This window comes from Salvelinus sp. IW2-2015, linkage group LG15 (genome assembly GCF_002910315.2).
Source record: "Salvelinus sp. IW2-2015 linkage group LG15, ASM291031v2, whole genome shotgun sequence".
NCBI lineage: Eukaryota > Metazoa > Chordata > Actinopteri > Salmoniformes > Salmonidae > Salvelinus > Salvelinus sp. IW2-2015.
The window spans coordinates 61,863,388-61,883,239 of NC_036855.1; the positions used below are offsets into that span (position 1 = coordinate 61,863,388).

A 19,852-nucleotide genomic window follows, 5' to 3' on the forward strand; every position below is an offset into this window, starting at 1 on the left:
GAATAAAGAATGGTACCAACACATCCTCCGAGAGCAACTTCTCCCAACCATCCAGGAACAGTTTGGTGATGAACAATGCCTCTTCCAGCACGATGGAGCACCTTGCCATAAGGCAAAAGTGATAACTAAGTGGCTCAGGGAACAAAACATTGATATTTTGGGTCCATGGCCAGGAAACTCCCCAGACCTTAATGCCATTGAGAACTTGTGGTCAATCCTCAAGAGGCGGGTGGACAAACAAAACCCCACAAATTCTGACAAACTCCAAGCATTGATTATGCAATAATGGACTGCCATCAGTCAGGATGTGGCCCAGAAGTTAATTGACAGCATGCCAGGGCAGATTGCAGAGGTCTTGAAAAAGAATGGTCAACACTGCAAATATTGACTCTTTGCATCAACTTCATGTAATTGTCAATAAAATCCTTTGACACTTATGAAATGCTTGTAATTATACTTCAGTATTCCATAGTAACATCTGACAAAACTATCTAAAGACACTGAAGCAGCAAACTTGATGGAAATTAATATTTGTGTCATTCTCAAAACTTTTGGCCACGACTGTACTGCATTTCTGGCTGTGATCATGATACGCCCTCTAAATGTGTCTCTGGCCTCATTTTCAGGCGACCGTGGTCTGATCAAAAGGATTGGCTGCCTCGTTTCAGTGACGGAACATGTGTGGCTCTAATTGGTGGGAGGTTTAGTCATGTGCTCTACCCCTCCAATCAACAGAGACGTTTTGTAAAGCGCTAAGGTTGTGCAGACATTATTTTATCAGTGGATCTCAAAATAGTAGACAGTCTCGCGTTTATAGTAATTTTTGTTATTTTATTGATACTGGTTTTACTTTTTATCAAAATGACCGAGGACAGCGGCAAAAAGCTCACCATGGTAACATGCAGTGCGCCTGTGAATATTGCTGTTATYAAATACTGTGAGTATCGTATGTTCGTATAATCCACGAAAGACATCTCTGATCGTCTGACTCGGTCAACCAAAGAACACTGTCAATCAAGTGTAGCCTGTCCTTAGATGGTCACATCTAGCTTCATGTAACGTAAATTGTAACATTGACTGAATCATTGAAGCGCTTGCTCGCCACACTGTAGCCACGCGTTGATGTTTGTGCATTGGTACATGACAAATGTATTGCCACAATGATGTGAAAAGAATGTTCTCAGTACAATCTTTGGAAATGACTATGTATTGAATTGTAAATGATTTGTTGTTATTGCTGCTTCAAAGGGGGGAAGAGGGACGAGGAGTTGATTCTACCCATAAATTCATCTTTGAGTGTCACATTACATCAAGACCAGGTAAGACTAATATTGTACACCAGACGCTCAGAAAGTGGCTAAATATTACTGTTTTGTTAAAACAACAAAAACTAACGATTACTGCCTTGTTTCATTATTTCTCCCAGCTCAAAACGACCACAACAGTGGCGTGCAGCAGGTCGTTCCAGGAGGATCGTATCTGGCTCAATGGCAAAGAGGAGGACATAACCCAGCCCAGACTACAGTCCTGCCTTAGGGAGAGTGAGTCACTATATGTAATGATATGATGGCAAAGGGGGAGGACAAGCAATGATGTGTTGTTGTTGATGGTTTCCTTCCTCAGTTCGGCGCCTGGCCCGTAAGCGACGTAGTGATGGGGAGGCTGATGTAGACACGGCCGGTTTGTCCCATAAAGTCCACATCTGCTCTGTCAACAACTTCCCAACTGCAGCCGGACTGGCCTCTTCTGCTGCCGGCTATGCCTGTCTGGGTAAGAGACTGTGTCCCATCATAATGGTTTGTACCTAACACAGCATTAAATGGATCAAATTAAATAAAAGCTTGTGTGAAACTAGTTTTATGCCTACTCCTTCTTTTCCTTTTGTCTCTCCATCTTGTCTCCTCACTCCACTCTCCTGTTCCAGTGTACACCCTGTCCCGGGTGATGGGAGTGGAGGGGGAGTTGTCTGTGGTTTCTAGGCARGGTTCAGGTAGTGCCTGTAGGAGTATGTATGGGGGCTTCGTCCAGTGGATTATGGGCCAGCAAGGAGATGGCAAGGACAGTCTGGCCCAGCAGGTGGAGCCAGAGACTCACTGGCCTGAGCTCAGGGTCCTTGTACTGGTGGTAGGTCTCTCTGATCATTACTGAAGTTGGCTTTTTCTGTAGCAAATGTTGGCATATACATTTCTCCCATGTATTTAATAATCTCAACACCCCCATCTCTCTGTCTCCCTCTCTCTTTTTAGGTCAGTGCTGAGCGGAAACCAGTTGGCAGCACTTCTGGCATGCAAACTAGTGTAGAGACGAGCAGTCTCCTGAAGGTACACACACACACACAGAGTTATATGTTATTAACCCTTACCCTTAACCCTTGCGCTCTCCCCCTCAGCACCGGGCAGACTCTGTGGTCCCAGCCAGGATGAAGGAGATGATTGAGGCTGTACATAAGAGGGACTTTACTGCGTTCGCTGAGCTGACCATGAAGGACAGCAATCAGTTCCATGCCACTTGYCTGGACACCTACCCACCCATCTTCTACCTCAACGACGTGTCGCGCCGTGTTATCAACCTTGTGCACCGCTATAACCGTCACTACAGGGAAACAAAGGTGAGCGCCATCAGGGAGTTAATTCTTTCTTTTAGTCATGGAAATGTGCTAGTCATATGGAACATTGACAGTTCTACAAGGGGTCTAAGCTAAGAAACAGAACAAGGTCCAGTAATTGTTGATATTCTGAGATTATGAAATAGAGATATGAAACTGGTAGTATTTCTACAGTTCAAGAAGAACAGAAAATGTGTTAACAAGCCCAAGTATAGATGTGGTAAAGTCAATGGAACTTGACCAAAACAATGGAAATGCCATGGAAAGATCCAGAATCTCCTCATTTCCCCTAAGTGGAATTAGCCTATTAGGCTATTGTTTATGTGTATTTCACACTATGTTGTGGTACAAWTCGGAGTATAATGCTTGTATTGATGTCAACTTCAATACATGTTCRTGTCATCGTCACCAATCAACTCCATTAGTTAGAAAATGACTGACTACCACCACTGATTTCTCTATGCTACCAGCTTATACAACGGGAGTTAGCATTTAGCAGTCACTTCTTCTGAAACGGAAAAGGGACTACTTCAAAATGTTATGCAGTGAAAACAGCCAAGTATATCCAAATCGGACTTTGTAAACACATTGTGGGCCTGTTACATTACATTGATCATGGCGGATTTGACGAATATCCACTTTGTTAGATCAGATTTGTTGAATGTGTGCCAATCCGGCATCCTTCTTCTATCCCCCATGGTCTGCGTTCTATTGACCTCTTTACCGTGTCTATGATCTAGTACTTCTTCATGAGTCTCAGAGGACTAGTGCAGCATCACATCCCTCCTTCTGCTGACACTGTTATAACACTGCTGTAACAAAGCTATCACTTYGGTCCAGAGTTCTTTTCCTGAGTATAAGCAGTGACCGATGATGTTTTCTATTCTCCACCAGGTGGCATACACATTTGATGCAGGTCCCAATGCAGTGATCTACACTCTTCAGCAGAATGTGGAAGAGTTTGTCCAGGTGGTCAAACACTTCTTCCCACCAGAGACCAACGGAGGACAGTGAGTTTTTCACAAACACACAAACACACGCAGTCAGACAACACTCCCTCCTGTGACTTTACCTGTCCCACATCAGGTTTCTAAAGGGTCTTCCGGTTGCCCCAACAACACTATCCGAGGAGCTGAAGCAGGCCATTGGTATGGAGCCCATGGTGAAGGGAATCTGCTATATAATCAGCACTAAGGTACACACACACACATACATAGGCACATACACATAGGTAGCACCCTCTGGGTCCTTTGCCCGTTTCCTGTGCATCTCTGCGGGTTGGCGTAGTGGAGGGTTTTGGGGAGCGAGCTTGATGCTCTCTCCAACCAGCTTACGGGAAATCACCAGGAATGCAGATCCTATAAACACACACATTATGTTTGGATCTGCTACATTTTGATGTGATATTAAGTTGGTTTGTCTGAGTGATTATTTCTGATTTGTGTATCAGGCTGGACCTGGACCTCGCGTGGTGGAGGACCCTAGTGAGCATCTGCTTGGATCTGACGGGCTGCCCAAGGAGAGTGCATGATACAATCCAGCCTCCCAGCTGGGCAGAGACGGAACTCTTTGGTGAAAAAAAAGACCAAACATATTAACAATCAACAATTCCAATTCAATCAATTGGATACATATGCATAGACGTGGTCATAAAAGGGGCAATCTGCAGTTGCTATATCCATTTTTGGACTTATAAATGTATTATATGTAACCATTGAAGAAGATAACTTATAAATGCTGCATGAGTTTAGTTCAACTGTCGTACCACATCAGAACTCAAAATACAAGCTTGTTTTACTACAATGTTTGTAAACAAAGTAAATGTAAACAAACRTTTAAAACATGGTTATAACTATAATTTTGATATCATGGATGGTCAGTCCTTGCATCCATAGTGCTGTCTATAATTTTGAGAGTGGTTACATTTCTCCAGCCCCATCCCTCAGCTTTTTACCAAAACTAAGGATTGCCCCTTTAACTGGAGCGAAACAACCACACACGGCTGAATACCTCCAACACTGTTGACTAGTGCTTCATTTAGACACTTTTCCTATTGCGAGTTTGGATGAAATGTTTTGTAATGTTAAAGATGCGGGGATGCCTTCTGAGAATGATCAGAAATGTTTTAGTACTATATTACTAAATTATATTATATTTATAGTACTTTAGTATAACTGTAAACTACCTGTTGATTTGATTTATGTACATGATTATGTACATGTTATTAAAGTATAATGGTTTAACAGTCACCTTTAGAGTGAATGAATCAAAGACAATCTAATTGAAATTGTTAAAACCATTAAAAAGGATTATAAATGACAGTATTGAGAACAATGTCAGTGCTTTAGTATAAGAGCTGTATATATATAGCCTACATGTCATCTTCAGAGGTGGCACTACAGGTCCCAGAGTGGTGGGGGCATTTTTTTCTCTCCTGATGGTAACCAGGTAAAACTACAAAAACTCTACAACCTAGCAGGGACCTTAAGTGTTGCCCTATTGCCTGGGGCAAGTGAACTGAGCAGTCGGGCAAGTTGGGTCTGCTTTAAAGTTGGCCCAGCTAAAAATGTTTTACTRAAAACAACTGATATTTCTGGTTCATCCCCCATTGTTTAAGTCAGGGTTTCCAAACATGGTCCTGTGCCCCTCTCCCCCAGCACTGCACAGCTGATTCAAATAACTAACTCATCATCAAGCTTTGATTATTTGAATCTGCTGTGTAGTGCTAGGGCAAAAACAAAATGTGCACCCAGTGGGGGGCCCAGGACTGAGTTTGGGAACCCTGGTTTAAGTGCAAGTTGGACAATTTATGTCTGCTGGGCAAGTTGAGCCTGCTCTATATTACAACAGCTGAACGTTTCCCCCTTGACCAAATCATGTCAGGCAGCAAAGTTAGTTAAGGCAAAGATTATGGATATACTGACAAGGGTTACGGTCCAAACACTTGAAAGACACTCCCTCATCCACTTACCCTCGCCTTATGCCATGTGTCAAATTCTGGCCCGCGGGCCTAATTATATTTGGCCCGCGAGACAATACCAAATTACTACTAGAGCTGGCCCGCCGGTATTATACAGCGCATTCACCGCTAATACTACGAATCCCATAATGCTCTGCTGTTGTTTTCGCGCGCCAATCAGGACAGGACCCAGAAACGCCCTCTCCTCTGTGACAGTAGTCATAGCAACATAGACGCTACAACTGTCAGCGCGCTATCCCTTCCCAAAAATGGCGAAAAGAAAGGCAGAAAACAGGAGCTTTCTGGACAAGTGGGAGGCAGAATATCTTTCTCTGTGACATCTCGAGCCATCTCGATGCGCTGAACCTGCAGCTTCAGGGGCGGGGGCGCATCATCACAGACATGTACGCTGCAGTGAGGGCCTTTAAAACTAAACTGTGCCTGTGGGAGAATCAGATGCTGCAAGGAAACCATTGCCATTTTCCCTGCTGCCAAACCATAAAAGCGCAGATCTCTACCGCCGTGTTCCCATGCGCACAGTTTGCTGAAAAACTCAGTGTTCTCGCCGCTGAGTTTAGCCGGCGATTTGCCGACTTCGATGTCCAGAAATGTAGGTTTGAACTGCTTARTAATCCCTTCGCAGTTGATGTGGAAAATGCACCAACCAACATCCAAATGGAGCTGATTGAACTCCAGTGCAACGACACGCTGAAGTCAAAGTATGATGCTGTGGGCGCCGCACAGTTTCCACGGTTCATCCCTGACACAATGCCTGAGCTCCGCACCCAAGCTGCTCAGATGCTCTCCATGTTCGGCAGCACTTATCTATGCGAGCAACTTTTCTCCTCGATGAAGATGACCAAAACAACTCACAGGAGACGTCTGACTGATGAACACCTTCGCTCGATACTGAGGATTTCTTCAGCTCAGAGCCTGAGCCCAGACATTGATGAACTAGCATCCAAGAAGAGATGCCAGGTATCTGGCTTGGGCACATCAGATTAGATCAGTGTGCAATAATTAACGTTTTCTTTGTGCACTTTTTCTTGCTACAAGGCATGGGCTTGAATGGTTGATTGATTTATTATCATTTTATTTGTAAAATTATTAGCCAGTGGAAAAAGTTTATTTTGGTATTTAAATCAGAAGGCTGCAAATAGAAAAGATTTTTATTTAAATTTTATTTATTTAATAAATGAATGCCATTGATGTGTTTTTTCATTTGAAATTCGATTTTGCATGTCTCCACTATTAAATTATATATTGTATGGTAATAAGCGATGCTTGTTCCATATTCAATGTTAAAGCAAAACTTGTTTGGGTCCATATTAAAAGGTTMATTTGTTCAATGTTGGCCCGCGACTTTGTTCAGGTTTTACATTTTGGCCCACTGGGTATTTGAGTTTGACACCCCTGCCTTATGCCCTTGGGGGAATCCCAGTTGCCATCTTGGTGTGGCGGTCCAAATGATTAGCAAAGCAAGGGAGGTTTGCAACGTAAGCACCGTAGCCCTCGTTTTTAGGCGGCTTTGCGAGTGTATAATTATGTTCACTCCGGGGCCTGAAACTCCCCAATTCAATTCGCGACGATTGTAAATCCGCTAAGAAAAGTCAGAGAAAACTCAAAAACAACATAAATGGAGAAGTCAACATTCACGTGTAAATAAAAACGAATGCAAATAAGTTAGAAATTCTGCTACTAATGCACAAACAAGTCAAATAAAAAGTAAATATGTTTTTGTTTGGTTATCTTTTGGAAATTGTAGAAATAAAACATGTCATCAGAAGTGTCCACTTAATTTGAGGGCTGAGGGGATAGGGTGTGTCTTTTAAGTGTTTGGACCGCAATTACTTGTCTCTGCCCTAACAATGGAGTCGTTGTCCACAAAACGGCACAGATTAATAAGCATAGCTGGTTGTCTAGCTTCTGCCTATCCTCTTTTTGGATTGGTGGATACATCTCATAATGTTTTACMATTTTTGAATATTCGTTGAGTGTTGTTGACGTCAACCGCCTTTATTCAATGGAAAGAGAGATGCTGCTAGCCTCATGCATAACCATCTCGAAAAAAATTTAATAATAATATTTATTTCACCTTTATTGAACCAGGTACTCTAGTTGAGAACAAGTTCTCATTTACAACTGCGACCTGGCCAAGATAAAGCAAAGCAGTGCGACACAAACAACAACACAGAGTTACACATGGAATAAACAAACATACAGTCAATAACACAATAGAAAAAAAAGTCTATATACAGTGTGTGCAAATGAGGTAAGATAAGGGAGATACGGCAATAAATAGGCCATAGAGGCAAAATAATTACAATTTAGCGATTAAACACTGGAGTGATAGATGTGCAGAAGATGATTGTGCAAGTATAGATACTGGGGTGCAAAGGAGCAAAAAAATAAATAACAGTATGGGGATGAGGTACTTGGATGGGCTATTTACAGATTGGCTATGTACAGGTGCAGTGATCTGTGAGCTGCTCTGACAGCTGGTGCTTAAAGTTAGTGAGGGAGATATGTCTCCAGCTTCTGTGATTTTTACAATTCGTTCCAGTCATTGGCAGCAGAAAGCTGGAAGGAAAGGCGGCCAAAGGAGGAATTGGCTTTGGGGGTGACCAGTGAAATATACCTGCTGGAGTGTGTGCTACGGGTGGGTGCTGCTATGGTGACCAGTGAGCTGAGATAAGGCGGGGCTTTACCTAGCAAAGACTTATAGATGACCTGGAGCCAGTGGGTTTGGCGACGAATATGAAGCGAGGGCCAGCCAACGAGAGCATACAGGTCGCAGTGGTGGGTAGTATATGGGGCTTTGGTGACAAAACTGATGGCACTGTGATAGACTGCATCCAATTTGCTGAGTAGAGTGTTGGAGGCTAATTTGCAAATTACATCGCCGAAGTCAAGGATCGGTAGGATAGTCAGTTTTATGAGGGTATGTTGCAGCATGAGTGAAGGATGCTTTGTTGCGAAACAGGAAGCCGATTCTAGATTCAATTTTGGATTGGAGATGCTTAATGCGAGTCTGGAAGGAGAGTTTACAGTCTAACCAGACACCTAGGTATTTGTAGATGTCCACATATTCTAAGTCAGAACTGTCCAGAGTAGTGATGCTTGCATTTAGTTTTACTTGCATTTAAGAGCAGTTGGAGGCCATGGAAGGATAGTTGTATGGCGTTGAAGCTTGTCTGGGGGTTAGTTAACACAGTGTCCAAAGAAGGGCCAGAAGTATACAAAATTGTATCTTCTGCGTAGAGGTGGATCAGAGAATCACCAGCAGCAAGAGCGACATCATTGATGTATACAGAGAAAAGATCTCTGATATAAAGTGTTTTTTCTCAAAATTGCCGGGATGTCACGTGTCCTACTTATATCAGTACACTCGTAACAATTTAAGCATTACGAAACTTCTATTCGATCAAATAAACCTCACGTAGCAAATAAGCCATTACATTTTTTGTTGACCAAGTTCGACACGCTTATTGGCCTCCATACMASAACTTGGTGAGCGATAGAAACGAAACAACGTCACCTGCTTGTATAATACAGATTTTTGGCCGAGTTGGTGCTCTCGCTTCGCTTCTTCCTCTCTGCTTAAGGTTTACTCCTCCCAGGTCACATCCCCAACCCTTTTGCCTATCGCTCAGAAGTTACGAGACYGAGGCCGGACAAGGCGGCTGCTACCACCCACCTTTCTTCCTCCAAAATTTATACATKTTCACTTTCCATAATAATCGAACGTGACAACCGCGATCAGTTGGATAACTGTGGAGGGGGTTCTGTTGGTCCGAACGGAGACAGAATGGGGAAAATAGAATGGGCTATGTGGGCCAATGAACAGTCTCTGGCGGCGGGGCTCAGTGAGTAGTTTAGACATCTGAGTTTGGTATTTGTATAATGGTGTCAACTGTTAAAGGACTGTATAATCTCATTGAGTGTGATTTATTACTGTATAAGAATGTGTTTTTTCCAGTAGGGTAYGCCTAACAAACATTGGTCATTAAAACCGACCAAAAACAAAATGTATAAAATGTTCCAGACAAAAATATTATAAATCATGAAATTATATTGGTAGAAAAAAAAWATATCTGTATAAAACACWAAATCAAATCAAATTGGGAAAAAAGTGTACAAGTGATTTGGTTCTTGGCACATTTCGATTTGAAAGTTACAGTATATAAAAAAAAAAAGTGTCTTCATCTGTGACTTGCAGAAACTGTTTTGATAAACGAATAAAAATCTTCTTCCTACTTCCTCATTTCAGTTCTCCTTACTGGTGGCATAGTGGGGGTGGCAGGCCAGTTCAGGGACTGGGAGTTTGCTGCTTATGCTATGTATCCTTTCACTGGGGCAGAGCTGTCTCTCACAGTATAATTCCATGCACAAAATTGTATCTATTGTCGTGATTAAATGCTGATTTACTATTGACACGTCACAAGGAAATGTTTGTAGATGCATTATAGACATCTACACCATAATGTATCTTATTTGTGCATTTATGTCCAGATGAGACCCAAATGTATATTTGCATTGTATAGTGAGGTCCAAGTGTACCTGTTGTTGTTGAGTAACCTTGACTGGTGTGCCCAGAGCTGCAGGGGTGTTTGTCTGTCTACTAGAGTACCCAAGGGGCAAGAGAAACAAGGGCACCAGCGTAGAAAGGACGTGAGTACCCAACATATGTACAGTATTGCTTCCGTCCTTCTCCTCACCTCTACCTGGCTCGAACCAGGGACCCTCTGCACACATAGACAACAGCCACCCTCGAAGCATCATTACCCATCGCTCCACAAAAGCTGCGGCCCTTGCAGAGCAAGGGGAACAACTACTTCAAGGTTCTCGAGGGAGTGACAATACGGTTGAAACGCTATTAGCACGCACCCCGCTAACTAGCTAGTCATTTCACATCGGTTACACATACACCATACCAAGGTAACATTTCTGTAAAGTCACTCTAACAGTGATGCAACAGATATGATTCCCCAGTTGAAAGCAAGTCATAAGAAAGTCTTCATCGCTGAAAGTTTGAAAGTTCAGATAAATAACTCTTAATATTGTGATTCTTCCAGGGGTCAGTACTGCTTCACTGTCTGTGTGAAGTCATTCGGCCCACTGACCAGGAACTACTATGTCAGAGCATTTCTACATGCAGCGTGAGTACATTGTGTGTCAGTCTAGTCAGATCTCTGGGCTGAGACAACATTTTTCCCTTCACGTCTCCTTCCAGCTGTAGCAGAGACAGGTTGTGTCATTGTGCACAGTCATTCTCGACACCATCTTCATTGTTTAAATATCACATTGCATGTTATCAGTGCCTTGCCTTTGTAACATATTTTTTCTGTGGTGTGTGTGTGGTGTGTGTGTGTGTGGTGTGTGTGTGTGTGTGTGGTGTGTGTGTGTGTGTGTGTGTGTGTGGTGTGTGTGTGTGTGTGTGTGTGTGTGTGTGTGGTGTGTGGTGTGTGTGTGTGTGGTGTTGTGTGTGTTCCATAGGAATCTGCGTTCCTGGTGGTTTCCTCCTTGCAACTGTTCTTGGCTGTGTCTGCCTCGGCATAGCTAGCCTCATCTACCTTGCGGTTAGTATTTCAAGTATTTGACCCAAGTTAGGTGGTCAGACAACAACAAGGTAGTGTTGTTGTCTGACCGCCATATAAAGGCAGTGTGATAAATCTAATTGATGCAATATCAGCTGATGCTATCAGTTGATGCAACACTCAGGTTTCCTGTATGAACCTACTGCGCTTGATTTACAAGGAAGTGTTTGTTTTCCCTCTGGTATTTTTATTGAGACATTATTAGCTAGTTAAGAAACCTAGGCTGTCAGGGGAGTGACTTGGCTGTTATCACCTATTGTTGTTGGGAATTCACTGCATGCATGTTTCTAGAGAGCAGCACCAGAGCAACCCATTTATCTATGTTATTGAGGGAGCCTGAATGATCTTTTGTCTTTTGTGTCTGTATGTCTTCCAGGCGGCCATCCGAGGGGAGCAGTGGGAGCCCATCCTGCCCAGGAAGGAGAGTGCACGTAAGCCGGTGGGAGAGAGCATCAAGCTCCCTCCCCAGAACCCTCCACCACGCCCACCCGCAGAGATGCGCAGGAAACGGGCAGAGGACCTGGAGGCGGCTGCCTATGTCAACCCCATCGCTGTCACTGCCAATGATGACTAGATCCCCTTACTCTCCTTACTTTAGGCCTGCTGGGCTAAGCTCACTCAGGTTAGCTTATTGTTCCACTGAGCCCCAACCAAAACAGATCTACAGTGGAGCCCCACCCAGGCCATGCTCAATCCCAGCTGCCATTGGCTGAGGACCGAATCCTAAATTGAGATGGATAAGCTTGCATAACTTAGGTTTTGTGTAAATTGGGAATTGGCGTCAATGGGAATTTTTTATGGATTGGTATCAAGTTAGGAATCAGGCCTCGGAGAGTAGAGGGTTGTGGAGAGGACACACTGCTGCTGATGTTTGATGATGTATTAGGGATTGTATTGAACTGAGATGTTGCTGTGCCTTAGTTCCTGCAAAAGGTTTGTGTCCTATATCTCTGAACCGCCTGCCACAACTCTTTCAGTTATAATTTTGGTCCCCAAAAGGCTTTGGAATGTAAATGGAAAAGTTTGTATTCTTGTTGTGACAGTAAGTTATTTTGAGAGGAATTGGACAAATAGATGTGGATGAGAATCAACCACATTTACTGGCACAGACATAATGAAATTATTTTAAAAGAGAATGTAGAGCTATTTCTACATTTTGTATCCTCAAAATATACTGTATTCTTCTACACTGGAATGTTAATTGTTTATAAGCAAGCACTGTTTTGCTTTATCTCTTTCTCTTTTTGGCCGGTTTACTATGTCAGTGGCCAACTACCTGTATGTTGGATAGTTGTGTATTCACCTCTCTACAAAACAATGTATGTCTATGTTTTATGCTTGTTATGCTTTTGATACAATCTGAAAATAAACATAGTTATTCTAGTTATTAAAATGTGTATGTTTACCATATAACTACAATTAATGTTTGTGTCTGTTTCATCATTGATGGACTGTGGGTTTGGAATGACAATTACGTGTCATGTCTCAAGTTTTACATTTCCTCTTTTCTAATAGTTCCTTCCTTCTCACAGTGCAACACACAAAGACGCTCACACACTTTATTACGACACACTAGAAGTTTGTGCACTAWTCAGATCATACACAGTCACAGAGATGTCATACATTAGTTATAACAGATGATACAGATTATGTTTATATACCCTAATGACATTTCCAGAGGTTGTGACATACACATACATTTCTTTTCTCCATATGAAGCAACTTCTTCATTCCTATGTTCACAGTTGACCTTTACCTCAAGAATGAGGAATATATTGTGTGTTTCCTTGAGTGCTCTGGGGTTGGCAACCATTACATCATAACAGCAGCAGGAACAGGTGAAGCTTCCTCTTTGGTTTATCTGTGTTATACTCAGTCTAATTTATTATTTAAATGGCMATTTCTTGACACCATGACACACTGCACCTGACACCATGACACACTTGCACATTAATCTTCTGCACATCTACCATTCCAGTGTTTAATTGCTATATTGTAATTACTTCGCCACCATGGCTTATTTATTCCCTTAACTCCCTTATCTTACCTCATTTGCACTCACTCTATATAKACTTTTTGTTTTSTTTTCTTCTACTGTATTATTGACTGTATGTTTTGTTTATTCCATGTGTAACTCTGTGTTGTTGTATGTGTCGAATTGCTATGCTTCATCTTGGCCAGGTCGCAGATGCAAATGAGAACTTGTTCTCAACTAGCCTACCTGGTTAAATAAAGGTGAAATAAAAATAATAAAATAAAAGCTATTGATAGACCAAKGGCAACCCTTGTTTACAAAAAAATATGCATTGGTCATAGGCTTTGAAACCATTAACTGACTTTACACCAACAGCCTTGGCAGTGGTTGCCGCTCCTCCAGCATGCAAATAATAGTTTAAATGTTGAACGTCGTTATTTCACTTTTGTGTTAACTAATTTCAGGCATTTTCAGAGCCTTTGTCCTTACGCACTACTGCTGCCTAGTGGTACAAAGGTAAACGACAGCGAACTGTGATTATCAAAACGAAAATAGTTGGCATGCACCAAGATTGTCTACATGGAGCACCCGTAGAATAAACTCTTTGGCATGCGTATTTTGCTCATGTTGTTTATGGTTGAAGCTGGGTCAAATCCCAGCTGAACCATAACCCATCTTCGTGACAACTCTGTCCSGGGAAGATGTCGAGTCGTGCTCTGAGGAGGTTGAAGGGGAAACAGCGGGGGCAGGAGGCCCTGGACCTCGGGGATCTTGTCCCAGGTGAAGGGCCAGAGGAGCAGGCTGCGGATGTTGAGGAAGAAGAAGAGGAACCGGATGAAGCTGTTCTCCAGACTGTTAAGAGCAGCATCAGAAAAGCTAAGAAGAATAAGAAAAACTTGAGCAACATTTACGAACTGGTTGAGTGTTTCTCTTTTTCTAACACACATTGCAAAATGTTTACGAAATGTCTCGCTAACTGCCACGTAGCTCCACCCCCTAGGCTACATAACTGTGTGACATAGCTAGCTAGTTTGTTATGCTAGTCAATGAAAAAAGCAGCAGGMCACATTGACATATGCAGACTGTCAACAAATCAAACCAGCATTATACTGACTAACCGGTTTTGCCTGGCCAGACAGGAGTCATACAGTACACCCCCTTGCCTTGACCATATGAATGTCACGATGATAGGTTGGAATCCCAATGGCAAGAAATCAAGGCAGAGACTGACCAGAGATGAATTAAAACTGTGCAATGTAGAGATTTAATCTCTGATATACAACCTTAACCTGAGCMTTTCCGTCCTTCTTGCTGGAACCACGTCGCTGCAGATATGTGACGCAGAGAATGAAGCAGAGAAAGCCACGACTGATGAAGACACAGTGAAGCCAGAAGAACAGAATGGTGATGAAAGCAAGGAGAAGAGTGACAGCGGGGAAACAGAGAAGAGAGATGCACAGCCTGAGACAGGTGCTGCGAAGGTGAGGAGAGAGACGGACGCCCCTGATGCACTGTAGCCTCTACAGTATCATGGGGTATTGTGAGCCCCATTCCTCCTCAGTCTTGTTGTTATTATGGATGATTGATCTMGTCTAAATGTTTTGAAGAGTTGTCTAATAGTTTTTATTTTCTTATGATGTCAGTCCGGAGATAAAGCGAGCAAGAAAAAGAAGAAGAAGAAGAAGAAAAAGAACAGTACAGGAGATAAACAGGTATACAGTCAAATCACTTTGACAAATCACTTACACATATGTCCCCCAATGTGAGGGCACTGTTGTGCACATTGCCATATTAACCACTTGCTTTAGCAGCATTTAATTATGTATTGAGGCTATGGGGGTGCTGCCCTGATGCCGTCTCACTCGGTCACATAGGCTGCTCTGTCTTATGTGTGGTTGTCAGGAGGGAGCTGGGGAAGACATTGACGCGTTGCTGGAGACCATAGAGCAGTCTAATGGACTGACCCTGCAGAGTGAGGGCTGTGGAGCCTCAGACAACAGGCCTGTACTCTATGTGGAACACAGGTGAGTAGGTTAACAGCACAGCAGCCAATCAGACATCAGGTCTCTTAGCGGGGTAACGTCATACAATCATAATATACTTAATTTATGGCAGTCATTTATCAGTGATACATTTTATTGGGACATACCCTATTTTGTTTGTTAGGAACCTGAATCCTGAGACGGAGTTGAAGAGATACTTTGGAGCTCGAGCAGTTCTTGGAGATCAAAGGTAAGATCTTCACAGAACTCCTTATCAGTGGGACTACTACTATTAAAGGTTACAGTGTAAGGCCATCTCTTCATTCTTTCCTCAGACCTCGTCAGAGACAGAGACAGTTCCATCGCAGCACCTGGATGACCATCCCTAAAGACACCTGGCCACGCTTCAGTCGCCCAGGTCAGACCTACATTCAACCTCTCACACTCGGCATCGCTCAGAACGCTGAAAGCCTTGTGAATACATACTATTTATGCAACATTTAACATAAATGTTTTTGTGGATTAAAATGTAATTAAGTATCTCCCATGACAAAGTCACAAAACAAAAGATAATGCCCTCATACTAGAGCTGTCCCCAACCCCAAAAATGATCGRTCAACCAAGAGTCGTCTGTTCTTTCGAGCAATCGATTGGTCTAMATTTTTAAACGTGCATTTTTCCATATATTTTGGGCTCCCGAGTGGCRCAGCAGTCTAAGGCACTGCATCTCAGTGCTAGAGGCGTCACTACAGACACCCTGGTTCGAGTCAAGGCTGTATMACAACCGGCCGTGATTGGGAGTCCCATAGGGCGGCGCACAATTGGCCCACGTCGTCCGGGTTTGGCTGGTGTAGGCCGTCATTTTAAATAAGAATTTGTTCTTAATTGGCTTGCCTAGTTAAATAAAGGTTACATTTAAAAAATATATAATAATAATTATATATACAGTGGGGAGAACAAGTATTTGATACACTGCCGATTTTGCAGGTTTTCCTACTTACAAAGCACGTAGAGGTCTGTCATTTTTATCATAGGTACACTTCTACTGTGAGAGTCGGAATCTAAAACAAAAATCCAGAAAATCACATTGTATGATTTTTAAGTAATTAATTTGCATTTTATTGCATGACATAAGTATTTGATACATCAGAAAAGCAGAACTTAATATTTGGTACAGAAACCTTTGTTTGCAATTACAGAGATCATACGTTTCCTGTAGTTCTTGACCAGGTTTGCACACACTGCAGCAGGGATTTTGGCCCACTCCTCCATACCTGTCTCTTATACACATCTAGATGTGTATAAGAGACAGATGAGAGAGAGAGAGACACGTGCTATGTGTTTTAATCAAATCAACTATATGCACTGAGCTTGTCTGATGCTTTAAGCGAACTGTTTGATTAAATATTTAAGACACACAGACACACATCAACAGTGTGTATAGCACTGTCCGCGTTGCTGAAGCCATTTCTGACTGAAAAGTTATGTTACCGAAATCCCTAATTTGTTTAGGAAAAACATTCCCTATTCCCTCAACCCTTGCTCTCTCTACGTGACACATGTATGCTTCGCATGCACGTGACCAATGGGGCCTGACATATAGCATATCATAATCACATCAATAAATTGGTTATAACAATCTCTGAACACCGTAAGACAAACACCGTAACACAAACACTCTTAACAGGCAACAGAAGCAGGAACTGCCTTATTTCTGTAGATATATATGGATGATTTATAAAGCCAGGCACGTTTAACAGTTAGGCTATTGATTATATACCCAACTAAGTTGAGGTTTCCTCTCTTCTCACTTAGGGCTGTTTTCTCATCTCCTAACTCTGCTGCTGCCTCTGTTGCATTGTTATCAACACCAATATGCAGGTTAACTTTGCTATTAGCAACATGGTCTAGGAAAAGGCGCCAATTCAACAGCGCACTGATGTTTCAGAACCGCAGACAGCGACCACTGTCCAACGCAGGAGAAAGCACATTTGTTATAAAATAATATGATTTTATTTTTGTTGCACCATTGTTCTAACGTAGTATAAGCATATACAATTCCAGTATCACGTCTTAGACTGATGAGCTGTTCCATCCCCACGGCCTCCACAATGGATCAGTCCACTCAGACAGGCGCAAATCAGACAGGTGTCTTGTACAGCATGATTGTTATTTTTTTTAATGATTTTGCTTCTGCTCAACTAAAGAAATCTTGGTCGACCAAACAATCGACCAGTCGACTAACTGAGGTTAGCCCTACATCATACAGTAAAATACTGTAAGTATGATGGCATAAATTAAGTTCATGTAAACAATCGAGAGGCATGACAGGATCCCCGTTAGCTGCTGCCAAGGCAGCCGCTATTCTTCCTGGGGTCCAAACAGGAACAGAAAAATAAGCTTGGGCGATACCCCGGTATGCAGTATAAATGGTTTATTTCTAAATATTTCAAAATAAGTATGATTTTCAATACCGTTCAGAAATGAATAATTAAAAAATTAAAAATACTTTTTTGGGTTAAGGGCACCCCTGCCTCGTGAGGTTGCGTACTACTTCACTGCTTATAAATATAATTTAAGTATTACTATAAGAAATCTAAGATGTGTCAAATMAWTTATATCCAGCTCAGGGCTCCAGCTATGCATTTGGTTTCCTAACTTGTTAGCTAAGTGTCTAGATGTCAAGATCAAGGTTCTTGGTTACAGAAGACACATTCAATCCCCTCCTGGATCAGGATCCATGTTGCCTAAATGGTTTTGTGTGTAAATAAATAAATAAATATTTATATTCATTATTATTTGAAATATGTGCATTTCGGGTAATACCGTATACCCCGATATGGTAAAAAAAACGGTATGACGGTAAGAAAATCTGGATACTGCCCAACCCTACAAAACAACACATCAAAACAATAGTCTACATCATAAATAAATCATTACATTACAACAAACATTGTGTGCTATACAAATTCACACTGCTCCACCATTACAAATGTACAGTCTAAAATGTACAATCATACAATATTACAATGTGTGTGTCTCTTCGCAGTCCCTGTTGTGAGGTGTTGTTTTATGTTTTTTAAATCTGATTTTATTGCTAGTTTGGGTTACCTGATGTGGGAGAGAGTTCCATCTAGTCTTGGCTCTATAAAGTACTGTGCGTTTCCCAACCTCTGTGCTGGCCTTAAGGCAGGCCTCTACAACCCTGTTCCTGGAGAGCTACCATCCTGCAGGTTTTCACTCCAACCCTAATCTAGCACACCTGATTCTAATAATTAGCTGGTTGGTAAACTGAACCATCTTATTTACAACTGGGGTTGGAGCGAAAACCTACAGGAGGGTAGCTCTCCAGGAACAGGGTTGGAGACCCCTGCCTTAGGGACTGTGAAGAGACCCCTGGTGCCATGTCTTGTAGGGTATGGGTGTCTGAGCTGTGTGTTAGCTGTTTGAACAGATTGTTTGGTGCTTTCAACACGTCAATACCTCTCAGAAAGACATGTAGTGATGCAGTCAGTCTCTCCTCTACTGTAGCTCCAGTTCTCTGAAATACATTTTGATATGCCAGTTTCTATTTATTAGGATTTAATCAATTATGCTTATTTTAATCCCCATCTCCTCGTGCTGGTGCCTCTGTGTTGAGCAACAAGACGACATTACCACATTCGGAATTGTCATCTGTGGGACTCAGTTTGGGTAGCATATAACCAATCAAGAGTAGCAGCAGAAGAAAGTACATGTTAACAGCAGTGGTCAGCCTGAAGCCTTGTTTGACAGAGACAGCTTTTCTGGGTAGGATCACACTAAAGGCTGTGTTCTTAAACGTTGCCCTATGACGTCTTGTTAAAAAACAGTCCAATCACCACATATCATTAATCAAGTGCTGCTTAGCCCTCGACCTCAAAGACTCTATTGATGTTTGGGAAAGAGTMCATTTATGTTTGGGTCCATACTGCCCCTTGGTGTTGTGGGATACTGGGCTGTTTAACCCAGAGCTGAAGTTGGAGAAGAATCAGGGTCTCTGTTATGTTAGTGTTAGCTACTCCTCAGGGTGTTAAAGCTCCCCCAAACTCAAGGCTTATGCAATCACCTGACTGGAGATTTGGTCTGGGAAATAAAATGTCCYTTCCAAAATATAGATGGGTGATTTTATCTTTTACCTCTCACTTTTTGAGTGGTCTCAATGCCTTGGCTTGAATGTGGTACACCAGGACTGCTGTGTCACCGTGAAATGCTTCCCTCTCCTTAGCCCAAAATGTGTTCATTCAAATTCTAGGGTGCTATACTGTACATGGGCATGGAATGAATGGGACAGATTGCAATTTTTATTCCACTTAAATATCTACAGTGCATTCGGAAAGTATTCAGACACCTTGACTTTTTCCACATGTTGTTACGTTACAGCCTTATTCTAAAATTGATTAAATATTTTTTTTCTCATCAATCTACACACAATACCTCATAATGACAAAGCAAAAATAGATTTATAGAAATGTATTCAAAATAAAAAACAGATATACCTTATTTACATAAGTATTCAGACCCTTTGCTATGAGACCGAAATTGAGATCAGGTGCATCCTGTTTCCATTGATCATCCTTGAGATGTTTCTACAACTTGATTGGATTCCACCTGTGGTAAATTCAATTGATTGGACATGATTTGGAAAGGCACACACCTGTCTATATAAGGTTCCACAGTTGACAGTGCATGTCAGTGCAAAAACCAAGCTATGAG

At 42.1% G+C, this 19,852-nt stretch overlaps 3 protein-coding genes across 3 annotated transcripts in view; all 3 read left to right on the forward strand.

Annotated features, from left to right (window-relative positions):
- The first annotated feature begins 726 nt into the window (after positions 1-726).
- On the forward strand, positions 727-4,926 carry mvda (mevalonate (diphospho) decarboxylase a). The gene is made up of 10 exons (XM_024003197.2): positions 727-937; positions 1,249-1,319; positions 1,427-1,541; positions 1,624-1,770; positions 1,925-2,124; positions 2,247-2,321; positions 2,390-2,608; positions 3,500-3,615; positions 3,692-3,800; positions 4,056-4,926. The coding sequence occupies exons 1-10, from the start codon at positions 862-864 to the stop codon at positions 4,134-4,136; spliced, it is 1,209 nt and encodes a 402-aa protein (XP_023858965.1). The 5' UTR covers positions 727-861; the 3' UTR covers positions 4,137-4,926.
- Positions 4,927-8,981: 4,055 nt separating this feature from the next.
- LOC111975110 (cytochrome b-245 light chain-like) lies at positions 8,982-12,584 on the forward strand. Its single transcript, XM_024003291.2, has 6 exons — positions 8,982-9,430; positions 9,835-9,904; positions 10,161-10,235; positions 10,640-10,724; positions 11,063-11,143; positions 11,538-12,584. The coding sequence occupies exons 1-6, from the start codon at positions 9,373-9,375 to the stop codon at positions 11,733-11,735; spliced, it is 567 nt and encodes a 188-aa protein (XP_023859059.1). The 5' UTR covers positions 8,982-9,372; the 3' UTR covers positions 11,736-12,584.
- A 1,082-nt stretch (positions 12,585-13,666) lies between these two features.
- LOC111974117 (transcription factor 25 (basic helix-loop-helix)) overlaps positions 13,667-19,852 on the forward strand; it is a 42,717-nt gene continuing 36,531 nt past the window's right edge. The window contains exons 1-6 of the mRNA XM_024001701.2: positions 13,667-14,053; positions 14,468-14,617; positions 14,780-14,848; positions 15,039-15,160; positions 15,303-15,368; positions 15,454-15,536. Of these exons, the coding sequence (XP_023857469.1) occupies positions 13,838-14,053; positions 14,468-14,617; positions 14,780-14,848; positions 15,039-15,160; positions 15,303-15,368; positions 15,454-15,536 (706 nt within the window). The 5' untranslated portion in view covers positions 13,667-13,837. The remainder of the gene's footprint in view (positions 14,054-14,467; positions 14,618-14,779; positions 14,849-15,038; positions 15,161-15,302; positions 15,369-15,453; positions 15,537-19,852) is intronic.

Bases quoted from the DNA above. Each gene is read 5' to 3' on its own strand.
- LOC111975110 (XM_024003291.2), top strand. From the start codon at position 9,373: ATGGGGAAAATAGAATGGGCTATGTGGGCCAATGAACAGTCTCTGGCG. The intron at 9,905-10,160 runs GTATCCTTTCAC...TGGTGTGCCCAG, and splicing joins GAGTTTGCTGCTTATGCTAT to AGCTGCAGGGGTGTTTGTCT. The intron at 10,236-10,639 runs GTGAGTACCCAA...TGATTCTTCCAG, and splicing joins GGCACCAGCGTAGAAAGGAC to GGGTCAGTACTGCTTCACTG.